We start from the raw sequence: 13702 nt of genomic DNA on the forward strand, positions 1-13702 counted from the left end.
TTTTATAAATACGTAACTAGCTTAGGTCGGTGGCTCTTAACCTATACGAGAGTCGTCGCCCCTTTTCACCAGCGGATAATTATGTTCTACTACTGAGCCCGTGTCAGTGTGTGTCCGCCTTTATTATTTTGCTCAATCAGCTGTCAAATTAAAAAATAATTGAGAAGATTAATTATATCTCTTCCCATAGATAAATTTATTGCAATGTTTATTGTAAGTACATAATATTTATTTTATTGCCACCCTGAAATAGTTCCCACATTCTATTTTTAAAATGTTTAAATATTCACACTTTCCGAATTGAAATAAAATTATTACACATAAAAATAATTAATACAGTTAACGATCTTCAAGTGTAAACATAATAGATATATACATACTATAAAAGTTATTCTTTTAAATCGCTAAAAAATATGATTTTGTAAAATGTATTTAAATTTCCATGGCGCGTGTTTTCGCAATATCTGCCCTGCATAACATCTCTTATATTATTATTATACATATGCCTTGATAATTTAAATTAATCATATCATAGTGGGTTGTAAAGATAAAAAAGGCCACTTTTTATTTTTTTAATATTCCATTGTCTCCCAAAATCTTCGTGCAAACCATCTAATTGTGATTTGCGTCATCGTTTAAAAAAATCTTTAATAATCATGCTCAAATAAAGTGATTGAATTAAATCTGCAGAGGGGGTTTCAGTTTATCGAAAACCCAACGTTAAATAAAATTCGTGAATAAGTTCTCGAATAGCGCAAGGAAATAAATCAAGTTAATACCTACTAGGATAAGACAACTTGCTACTGTACTGAAAATTGTGTTGGAAGGTTCTCGTCATTGATTTACTATTATTCGGTTTTCGTATTTTTGAATAAGCGCTATTGTGTTTATTGACATTATTTACCAGATTATAATAATTATAATCATCAGGATAAATAGTTATTATTTATCCAAAGGAACTGAGGGCCACTTGTACTACTACACACTATTTATATTTTATTAAATAAGTACTTAAAAGTTTAATAAGTACCTACAACTTTTTAATGAAGTTATCTGTTTAAAATTAGCATGTGAATAGAACTAAACATAATTATACTGATATATATAGTAAACTACGTGGAATGAGTACGTACATATGACATAGAATTATGTCGTGTTTTATTTTAATTATTAATCTCACCTCAAAAATTTAGGCGACGACCAATCTGCACCTACTTGTTTCGTTTTGGTGTAATGTAAAATTTATTAGGCACCCACCGTGAAAAAAGATCACGCGAGACCGCGGTTAGCTCAAAATCATGCGCTTTTCCATTTAATACCTACATCACCAGCTGAGAGAGTGGCTAATGACCGATCCATGCAAAAGTATCGTTGTATTCCTCCACATTTCGAGATACCTACGTACCTAATACCCTGTCTTGGAGCAGTAATAATAATTGGTTATTTATGTACTTACCTAATCATTTTGCTAGAGATGTCATGTTTGTCTATTTTCCCATTATAGAGTTTTAAATTTGAGAATGATTCGAAATTCAAACCAAAATATATAATATTTTAGAATATTTCAAAACGGGTTGGTACTTCGTGTTTTATTATTTCCAGAAGATTCGGTCCTCGTCATATATTTGGCAACGAAGGATCAGTGCAGTTTTTTGCACGCTGACGAATTATAATATATTTATATAATATTTGTCATAGCTCTTCGTTTGCATAAATGCTTTACACATTTTCCGTTCACAGAGTGACACGCCTCATAAAGATATGATAGGTATATTACGTTTTACCTATGTTGTATTTCGTTCTATTAATGGAACAAAACTTCCGTCTGCAATTTGGGGATCCCGGAAGAACGTCATTAATATTTTTATGAAATTTACAATATTCCCTGTAATATTTACTTTTGAAAATTGAACATTGTTTCAGCATTTTGATTACCTACATCCTCCATTTTAGAGCAGCTGTTCACATCCGTTGACCAACATTCGTTTTACGTTAAACTACGCAAAATGATATTTATGACATAATGTTTGACTATGAGTATATTAATATTATTATCTTCGCTTCGTGAGCAAAAAACCTTCCCTACGGTAACCCAATGCGTCGAAATTCAATTAATTGCTATAATTTATTAGTACCATCTGACGATATTTGTTTAAAAGAAGTAATTTTTTTCAAATTATTTGGTGTCTTTTATTGATTGTCACTTTAATGTCTTTAATTGTTTATTATAGCTCTAGATTTTTGACGGAAAGACATAAATTAAATAAAACTCATCCACATGTTTAATAAAGATCAAAACCGGTTTCGTCCACCCACTCTCAGATGCATATTGCCAAGAGACTGAGAGACATTATCATATGACTTACCAAACTATAATGACAAATGACTGTGTACAAAATGCAGGATACATCACACCGTCTAATATAATTATAGGGGCCTAAAAAAACACGGCAGTTTCCATCTTTGAAAAATATTGTTAGCAAGTCTATAAAAATCCCGCTTCTTTCTTGTAGGTGATTTTTAAAAAAGTATTCAAAAATGTTATTAGTACATACATATAGTATATATACTTTTTTTTCAGAGATTATACATAATGTATGAAAGAAATATTTTTTTTAATGATTTTCCAACATCTTACGAAAATGGAAATTGCCGTTTTGTTTTTAAAGTCCTCAAATGTACGCAATTTAAATAAATAAGAGTTTTTAATTTACACATTCGTGGCAGACCATAAAAGACTGTTAAAATATTTAAAACCTTAGTCACATTGATAAAGTATCCAAACACTATGTTTTGTATGAACGGAATGGAGTAGGTACCTACGTGCTTCGGTTAATTAGAATGATTAGCTTTGTAAAATGAACACTGCTCTGTCAGCGAAGTTTTTTTAATGCGATAATTCAGTAACTCGTGCGTGGTGTTGTACACTTGTAGAGGAAAATTTTGCTATTCTGGTCAATTTCGAGCTGTGTCTCTAATAGGTACTGTGATTACTGTTTAGTGATTGCACTACCTAAGTACCTACACGTGGAATCTGAAGCAGTAAATTCAAATATATTATTATGTTCATTATTCCCCCAGAGTGAATCTCACCACTTGATAACGGTGACGAGGATGAACAGGCAACTGGACTTGTCCAACGAAATTACTTCAGAGATGTTGATAGTAATATTCCATTTGAGTGAGATAAGTTGCCTAACTGAATTAACTGATTCGTCAAAAAATTTAAAATGGGCCTCTAAACCAATCATTAAAAAAATATATCGATTTAGATGTCACAGAACAAACGCTCAACTATCATTTAACAATGGAAATTTAATGACGTTCCGTGGAAATAGGCAGATCATGCGTTGTTAAAAGACAGTAAATTAAGGCAGAAATTGTGAATGTAATAATACATTTAGCACAAATTTGGTAGTAAATTTCCTGGACATGTTTTTTTCTGGAACATAAGTCAGTTTACGCGAATAAATTTAATTAAATGCGACTAAATCATGTTTGTATAAACAATGTAAAATAAATAAACCGTACAAATGCATGGATTTAGTTAGAAGTTTAAAATTCGATTGTCCAAAAGCAGTCAGTGCGTTGAGCCTCTACAATTATTGATAGGCAAAAGATCGAAGCGATGGGAAACTACACATTGGAAAAAACAACATCCAGTCGCGTGATCAAACCCCCACAACCCACGGTTTTAAAGACGAGCGCTATGCCAATTAGGCCACCGTCAGTGTGAATTGTAGTTGAACTAATGGTGTATCGTTTATCATGTATAAACGTCATGTTTTCAGCGTATTGAATTGATAATTTGTAATGCACTAAACTGACTAAACAACACCCGCAGCTGAACAGCAAAGAAGCGGGACAGTGTTACTTTACTTACTTTAAACATAAACATGTAATTTTTTTTGCCACCACATACCTACCTAATCCAAAATAACCAAGATCGACCATAGAGAATACGTATATGAAAATAGAAGATTAATTTAACCTGGCAGATTTATGGCTCTCCCCTGAACGCTAGCAGAACGCCCTCTCCCAAATGCTGCGCCTTTGCAAAAATGGTGCTGTTTCAATGTTTGTTTGAGAAATTATTAAATTATAATCCTATTCAAGAGGCCGCCAACCATAGAGGTATTAAATAAAAAGAGGGGCAAGGAATCGGCTTTCTCATACAACTGAATGAAGCAGGCCAATAATAGCCGGCAACTTACGAGAAATAGCGACGCGATAAAAAAAATCAGGGCATCACGGAGGATTTACTTTGGTCATTATATTGTACCCATATAATATAATGTTATCGTGGAAATTTTGCTCCAACTTGATTACCAGCCCGCCTCACCATACTTTTTCACCATACCAGCTTGCTTCACCATACTTTCATATAACTTGCCGCCCCTAGCCGCCAACATACACAGGCAATAGCCGATGAAAACATAATAAGTACTATGTATAATATATAAGATTGAAGTGAAATTATTGTTTTTTTGAATTGACTATAGATATCTATATATAATTATTCATGCCCCCCCCCCACATTCTGAAGCGGGCCACCAGGCCAGGATTTTTTGAGCCCCCCTCTATCCATCGCTAGGTTTAAAGGTAGTGGTTTCTAAATGGTTTTCAGGTAAAATTAATAGTATTCCGTGTATTTTTAGCGATTGTTTGTATTGTTGAATAGATCCACTTGAATTACCTACGGAGTTCTCGAATAAACACACACTATAATACAAAAAACGACGTAAAAAATTGTATCACACAATTAGATATTTTAAAATGTTAAAACTCTCCAAATGAGATAGTCCGCAGGCGACTTTTTTCCCGATTAGAGCAAATTTGTGATGTGTGTTTATCTGTCGATCCGCCACGCTGGGCCCCCCAGAGCCCTATCAGCTCGCCCCCTTGTGGGGGCCATGTAATTACTTATAATAATAATATGTAATCTTTTGTGCTTTGAGTAATAAATGTCACTAGTGAATTCTAAAGTTGTCTTTTTTCCTTTTTTTATTAGAGTTTTCTGCCCCTTGTTGGATTCTACACCGATGCTACGAACCCTTCCGATTTTCGAGTCCACCCACAGTTGGCTCAACCCTACATCCGCCAACTAATAATTTTTAATGCATGTCAGATATTTGCGAGACGTGATTCACGTTGTTTTTCATTTTTCAGCTGGCGATTGCTTCTGGTCCGGGCCGCTCGTTACGGAGAGACGTTTCATATTTGCAAGGAAGAATCACACGACAGACCGGTGCGCCGTATTGCATTTGCGCGATATTTAAACGATAATAATATTGCCCCGCGTACAAATCACAAAATAAACAGAAAAGATACGGTTTCGCAGTAGGTAATAATTAAATTAAAATACATACCTATACTAATGCAGCAGCTGAACGTATGACATCACCGCCGTGCAAATATAATCTCAGGTGTATTTTGATAGAACCGGACCGAAAATCGTACATTGTATTTAGGTAATAATTATGTAAATATCAAATTACGAAACGAAGACACAATAATATCAGTAAAAAAACTCGTCTTATACGTTTAAAAAAACCTAAAAAAAATCTAACATAACAATATCTATGTTTCTTACTTGTCGTTGTTAATATTCAATTTACTTAAAAAAATCATTATTTAAAAATCCTAACGTATACTAGTCAATTATCGATGATATATAGTGCCTTAAAATAATATACATATATTCATATTTATATTTATAATTTTATTATTAAATATCATATTTTGCTTGTGATTGTTTTTATGTAGTTTAACTACAGAGAAAGTTGCAGAAATCTTTTGTAGTGCGATTATATTTATTGTTATTGCACTCACAGTGAAAAGAATTAATAAAAGTTTATAATCATTGTTTGATTTGTTTTTTGTCGATGGTTTATTTTAAAATAAGCTAGACAGTGCTTGTCAATCTTTTAAAGTCGTCATTTAAAATAGTTACCTAATTAAAAAAATAATAGAATAGTTGAGTTTATTTTGACGGTTCTGGTTCATGTCTGGTCATTAAGGTGCTTTTCGCAAATGTTGTGATTAATATTTCTTTCAAAACGAGTGTTTTTTCTTTCTAAATTTTCATAACAGTGAAAAAAAATAACGTGATAGAATAATTATTCTCACAAAATAGTGAAATGTCTAGTTCTCATTGTGATTCTTCGTCAGTTTAGTGATTATAATTTAATTAAAGTGGCAAAAAATCTTCCAGTGAAAAGTAGATGATAAATTTGTGATTCGAAAGTGTCAAAGTGTTTGATAGTTCATCATCCATGATGAATACCGACCATCTTGGTCAGTCTGGAGGACTGCAGAGGAGCTTCAGAGTCCAGGACTTTGCTACTCCCGGGATGATCAGTAGGGAGAGGAGTTTCGTAAGGCCGCAGTCACACCATCACCCGTTCAACAATCATCACCAGGTAAAAATTGGATAGTATTTCTTGTAGGTATACCCACTCTTATCTGTATAGCATAAAGTTGGCAGTAAATCAAATGTGTTACGTTAGGTTATATTCTAAATATGAAGCAATATTGATATCATTGACCATGTCCAGAACAGGCTAAAGATGTCGAATAGGGAAAAATATGAGGTAAACTTAAGTGTTAAATAATATTATATTACATTAAATAGTTAGGTATGTATGATAATGATGTGCATTATAGTTTGTCACGTAATTCTAACGTGCATTCAATATTGAGAGTTGTCAGCACGCTTTGCTATATAAACCTCGATCCATGGCGATGGCATTTGCATTCCTATTTATTAATCTGTTCTGTGATTGATATGTTTCTATCGTCAATTGTCAATGTAATATGTAAAAAAGCGCAGCACCAGTGACGTCCCGTGGGGGTAGGTAGATTGAGCGTCGCTTGGGGGCGGCAAATCAAGGAGAATCATTTGGTATACGAGAAATAGCTACCTAAACTTAGTAATAACGAAATTATCTTTCCATTAAATAAATCAGATCACTGCTTGGAAACAAAATGTATTAATTAACATAAAAGGTTTAACAGGACTCTTATTTTTTTTGTTGGGTTCGCGATGTCTAGTTTACTTCTGTTACCCTTCGGCGTACTTGGTGACTAGAAACGACACGCGCACGGATGATAAAAAATACTTTATAAGAAAAGAAGCGGCATTTTTGCGCTGCCCAGGGGCGGCATTTTGTGTAGGGACGTTGGTATATTTAATAAATATAGCATAGTTAATACCATGTAAATATTAGTCAATGATAATAGATTGACAATAAATTGACTATTTTTCCAATAACGAAACTTTCTATATGAGCCGTCTATATAGTATCAAAGTCAAAACCATTCATTGTATAATTTATAATTTTATGTCTTTAGGAAACGTCTCTATCTTTCTCGATCTCGATCGGAGTCTTTCGATCGTCATTTTCTCTTCTAATTCTAATATCTTCATTGCATGCATACGGCTACAAACACTCTTCTTAGTATCAATATTCCTTTCAAAGATGTTCAGTTACCGATCCATTGGTCAATACGGGCCTGGTGACGGTGTTTTCTAACTTTATTTCGGTTTTCCCTGAGAGGAATCTTGACTTGACTTTTTTCCGTAAACCTAATTGGATCTGTTTGTAAACTTCTCAGCCGGTTAGGATAAGAGTCGCAGGAAACCTGACATAAAAATTAACAACCAAGAGGTACTTATTAGGTTACTGCTGGTTGTTACTAGCCACTCGATATTTGACAACAACTCGCGGGGAACGGTCGTGACGTAATCATATTTTAAAACAGTCAGATCTTGTGTCTCGATTCTCAATATGTAAAATTGACGTACTCTGTCTCGCTCTACAAGTTAACACAGCCAACAGAGTGGCTGTTAAAAGTTAGCATTTTTTTGACATTTCAGACGGTTAACTTATTTACATAATTAACCGCCTGAATATGTAAAGTGATAAAAAATGTGATATACTTATCACAATTATCTCTTTTTGATGTTAATTGATATGTTAGAATAGGCCTGCAGCGCATCTGTTTTATACACAATACTACTATCGGCCGCTATCGGCGGTTAACGAGGGTAGTTTATAATATGTTTGTATTGAAGTATTATAATTGCTACAATTAGTTAGCCGTCTAAACAGTCCAAACTGTCTATCTCGCTCTAAAATTTAGCACAGCCAAGATAGTGCCGTTATAAAATAGCACTTATTGTAACAAATACAACTAACTTATTGTAATTGTTACAATAAATACTAATACTTCGATACAAAAATATGAAAAACTACTCTCGATAGCTGCGGATAATGGCCGCTGGCAGTCTTGTGTGTATAATAGATGCGCCGGTGTAGTTTGCTAGAACCGGATTTTAAATCGTACATTGTATTTTATTGGACATAAAATATAACAAATACCTAATAGGTATCTATCTATTTAAGTAAATGAAATAGAGCATTAAAAATAGTCAACTCTCGGTACTTCCACTCCACCGACAAGAAAAGTACTATGAGTTACTCACCAAAAGAAGTTACCTACTAAGTTCTGATAATTATTGTCAATATTTGCATTTCTTAATGCAGCTATTGTTTTTCTTCTAAAACGTGGTAATAATTCATAAACCATTGTTAGCTAATCTTATCTTATCATGTATCTTGATTATATTAACGTATTATTTATATCCGTTCTAATTCCGGCGCACTGTTTGAGGAGGCCTGGATTTTCCGTCTTCTCTCGCAATAAAATTTACTCTCTTGGCACGAGATCAATGTTGTGGTTTTTGAAATGCGTTTCCTATGACGCGCTCTCTTCTCTCACCAATTTGACATTTTCCAATTTATACCATTACATATTTACAACATAAAAACCGTGAACCGCTTTGATATCTGTGAAAATTGCTACACGTTGGGTTCATATTTCGAAAGAACCCTATCGCATTGGAAAATATTTTAATATACTCAAAATATTGTATTCTGTGTATCTGTATGATTTTCATTCAAGATATTGAGGTTATATTTGTATAATATTATATTTTATAATAGTAGGTATATGTTTTTAATATACTCAACAAGTAATTATTCATAATATTTAAGAATGAAACATTTTTTATTGAACATACATCAGACGGAAACACCCATAAAAATACCGCTTTAATAATAAACGCTTCAGTGGCATGACTTTTAAGTAGTTAATTTCGTTGTAATTAGATAGGATGGTGGCTAAATTGGTAAAGCACATTGACCAGAATCCGATGGATGTGGGTGTTGTTTTTATGTTTTTTTCTAAATGCTATTTTTCTGAGGTGTTTCCGAATTATATAATATAAGTATATAGGTATTTATTTGTTTACAAAATAATGTAATTCGAGCAAGTAGATCAGGATTTTTGCTATACGTCCCGCGGACAGATAAATTCACGATTATTCAACAAACACAAAACGTTTAGGTTAAGACAATAATTAATTACTTATTCAATAACATGATATACTTACCTGAATTTTATGAATACCACTCATTTACTGCAGACCCGTTAATTACTAATTAATTACCACATTTAAATAACATGCTAATTATAATTATATAATGGCCATCTAATGGGCAACGCAATAGTTTCGTTGGACGCACTTAATGAGTTTTAAAGCAGCAGAAAGAATCTCTTCAGGAAGTAAAATCTTCACCCAAGTACAAATAGGCGAGTGTCGAGAAAAAATATTGTTTAAAATTATCATTTTGATAGTTAAAGAAATTAAATTTGTAGTTTGTGTTGTGTCATTTATGATTGATATTATAGAAATATTGAACCCGCTTGTCGTTGAAGTTGTCCCGCTTTTTGCTCCTAAATCCAGCGCTCGAAATGGAAAAATTTACGAACCGGAGCGCTCGACAGTTTTCTGAAGATTTTTACATAGTAAAGTTATCAAAGATTATGTGTTTATTTTTCATAAAAATAAGTGTGTTAGATTTTATATTATATGGCCTATCCAGCTCAGACTGTCAAATTATTTATTCCACGAGACGGAGCGATAATTTACCGATTTTACGAATAGGGACGGCGCTCCGGTGCATTCCGGTCCATTTCGGGCCTGCCCTGCCTAAATCCCGAGTTTTTTTTAAATTTCACTTGGTAAAAATCCCAATTTAGTAAAATAATTAACTGGCAACGATGACATGTGTAGAGTCGTTTACAAGTGGCCCTTTATTATTCATGATGATCTCACATAATTTTATTATTCATTGCTGCATTTCTGCTGTTTGCAATCGAATATGTTCTGCCCAAGGTCCGACACTGGAACCCCTATGTAGTCGCGATCGTTAATTAGTAAAAAGGTAAATCAGCATTTTCGATTCGACACGGGACAAAATGGACATCCACCTATTTACGAGGTTAATTAAAATTTACTAATCAATTTGAAAAATAATAACACGTGATGATCACTTAAATTTTAGTGATAGTTTTATTAAAATATACTTATTTGACAGCGGCAATACCGAGTAATGAATTTAACAGCTGATATCAGTATATATTAATACCTAATTGATAGTTACTTTTGGTAGCGTGTCTGGTGATTTATACAAAAAGTAACTAAAACGAAAGTCCCTAATAGCGCCTATAATACACGTGCATGGATTTACTGGCAGCAATAGTGCGTGTTTTAAACTATCAGTTACAGTTTACACGTAAAAGTGCTGACTGTCTCTCCAATCTCATTCTTCAAGAATAAGCGAGACGCGATGTCGTTATTTAATGGTACTGTTTGACAGGTCATAAAAAATGGTTAACCTCAAAATGAGTCTCTATGCGGTGTAGTTCGTTTTTTTGTCGGCAGGTTCACCACTAGTTCCACTGCGCAGGCGCAGATCGAAAAAATCCCAACTGTCCCATGAAAATTCAGAAGCCGAACTTTTTTGATTCATACATGCAATCTTGGAACTCCAGGATAATACATACATGTTTATCCATACATTTTCTTGTTATAGCCGCGATAATACTTACTGTCAGCAGTAAATCCATGCACGTGTAAACCGGGTATTTAACCAGGTACTTGTTTCAAAGTAATGCTCAATTTTCTTAATTAATCCAAACGGAACATCTTTGTCTTTGTTTACATTGTTGACAACGACAATAATTGTATATTCTACAATTAAACTTCGTACTTCAAATAAATACCACGCATGTATTTGTAAAATTCGTACAATTTACAGCGTTGGCAAAGAACTGATCGATGAAAATTCCATTCAGTCTGATGGTTTTCATGAATCTGAATTTTCATTCGTATTATTAGTGTGTTCGTGCAAGGTATCTTGGGCACCAGGTAGGCAACTAAATGTGGCAAAATTTTAAATATCTTTGGACAATTTCAATGCCTTATAATTTGTGAATTAAACCTTGGTCGAAAAATGTAGAAATAACTAAACACTAAAGAAAAAAATAATAAACACATTATTGTCTTATATTATCGTGGCGGGCTAGTAGCTACATATTATAATATGTAGGTAAAACGTAATTTATGACATTCCATCACGCACTCTCTGGATATGACATAATTCTTCCACATCTACGTGGATCTATTATCATGATTGAAATATGTACTTACATATTTACATTACATTAGGTTTCGAATAAGCAGTGTAGAATATACAATAATAATCTGTTATATTTTACTAACCGGAACGTCAGAAAGATTCTATCTGATTGTTTTTTGAATTGATGCCGAGATTGGAATATAGCATAGCCAACTATATTCAGGACGTGCCACTGAATTACGAAATTGGTAGTGCTAGTTATTGATTATGCTAGAATGCAGTGCGGTAACCGATTCGCAATAAATAAAGATTTCGTTTAAATTATTACCATTTATTTTAATATAAGTACAACAATCATCATTTTCTACAAACAGTTTACCATATTGCATTCGAAGTAATTATAAGTAACACTAGCACTAATATCGAAGTTCACAGTACACAGCATGACTATAGAGGGCCTTAGGAGTGGCTACGGTGACAAAGGAGAGCCCGTTTTATTAGTGCGAAGTCCTTTCAAATTTCATTGCAACCCACCTTTTCCTTTATATGGAAAAGTATGTAGGTAATACATATACAACAATGCTGTGCATGAGAAAAAAACCTCTGACATTATTTGATTCTGGTAGTGACACATTCGATTGACAGTTCCTCGGAAGACATGAAAAAGTTAAAGGGGAAAATTTAAATTGGTAGCACAGAAAAGAAACAGAAAATTTGAAGGGATACATTTACAATTATTGGCATTAGTGGTGGTTTAAGGTACGGAGTTATCGCGCAGACAGGTTTCGAGGCTCTCTTGTGAAAATGGTGTCTGTGCGATAAACCGCTATTACAATAATAGGTAGGTAGGTCCGTACTTTTTAAGCGACCGAATCGTCTGTTTTATGAACAGTTGTTGTATTTGTATTAGTTTCTTGATTCGTCGCTTTTTATCATGTACCGCCTCTATGCAATGCATTCCCTGCCTACCCCCACGGGATGTCTCTGTAGAATGTAGGTAATATACAATTCCTCTAATTTTCGTCACATTGACACTGGTTCTAAAGTATACTCAGTCTAAATCGACGTGTATTCTTACCTTTTTGTTAATATGTGAGATGAACCCTAATTATTTCTTCTTTGGCGTATTGCGATTGGCCCGAATATCTCAAATGCCTATAATTAATGTTGGCCCATATATTTCTCAGTTATTAGGCGGTAATTTAGGTAGACAGTACTCGTATGAATCAAAACAATTATTAATAAACCCATTGAACGTTGACGTGTACTTACATAATATTAAATGTTGTCTATGTTTCTATAATGGTGACTATCTTGAATCGAGTGGGTGTTATTAAATTTAGTCTGTATTCGTGTTGCATACGAATAGACATGCCCGCACCAAGGATTAATTGCAGAAAAATTGATGAATGTGGAACAATTAAAGACTATGATTTTATTATATCGATCGCCCGTAACTTTGTATGAGAATAGTCAAATATAGAAATATACTGCTCAGATTTGAATGTATTTTGTTCACCCATATAGACAATGGTTTGATCTAGATTCTAGACGTACATTCCTCTAGTCGCACCTCACCCCACCACTCCACCGCTGCTAATCTGACAATTGTATCTATTCGTGATTTAGTTTTATTCTCACCATGTCGCATTTGTTATCTGACCACTCAAGTATGGAACTTTCCTTGGCGAGTCTTGGTCTCCTCTAAAGCATTTGCCATCCTGGATGATCCAGCGCCTACGCGTTTCAGTCGCTTTGGCTGGCAATTTGTAAATCTTCCGTGGCGCAGTCCAGCCATATCAGTTTCGACCGTCCATGTCTTCTCTTGTCCTCAAGGGATGCGTACATAGCCCGTCTTGATGGTAACTCCTCCGGCATTCTATGCATGTGGGTGATCCAGCTCAGTCTCTGCATTTTCATAATATGCTACGTGATTATCAATTTACATGCTAGTGATGCATTGTTGCAAGCGCGTTATTTGAGATAAGTTTTATCTTGTAACTTCAGACTCTTTCGCAATGGCAATAGAGTATTTTGGAGAACACTAGTGTAATTCCGGACACGTTATCGGTAAACTATAAAAAAACAATTCCTGGAAATATTTTGATTATAATAATTACCTATGTATTTGTATAAATACGATGAAGTGGATCGCGGATTCGCACACACGGCTGGTCAATTACTCAAAACGATGGATATTGTTTTTTTAAATG

At 33.9% G+C, this 13702-nt stretch overlaps 1 protein-coding gene across 2 annotated transcripts in view; it reads left to right on the forward strand.

The window, feature by feature from the left end:
- The window catches only part of LOC147073866 (uncharacterized), a 53778-nt gene that overhangs the window by 705 nt on the left and 39371 nt on the right, over positions 1 to 13702 (forward strand). Inside the window, exons 3-4 of one of the 2 annotated variants that reach the window (XM_085944948.1) lie at positions 5170 to 5344; positions 6094 to 6422. In XM_085944948.1, the coding sequence (XP_085801074.1) occupies positions 6276 to 6422 (147 nt within the window). In that variant the 5' untranslated portion in view covers positions 5170 to 5344; positions 6094 to 6275. The remainder of the gene's footprint in view (positions 1 to 5169; positions 5345 to 6093; positions 6423 to 13702) is intronic. The other variant, XM_085944947.1, reaches the window with a different exon arrangement.

This window comes from Rhyacophila brunnea, unplaced genomic scaffold (assembly GCF_057557595.1).
Source record: "Rhyacophila brunnea isolate RB1 unplaced genomic scaffold, BYU_Rbru_1.0 scaffold_17, whole genome shotgun sequence".
NCBI lineage: Eukaryota > Metazoa > Arthropoda > Insecta > Trichoptera > Rhyacophilidae > Rhyacophila > Rhyacophila brunnea.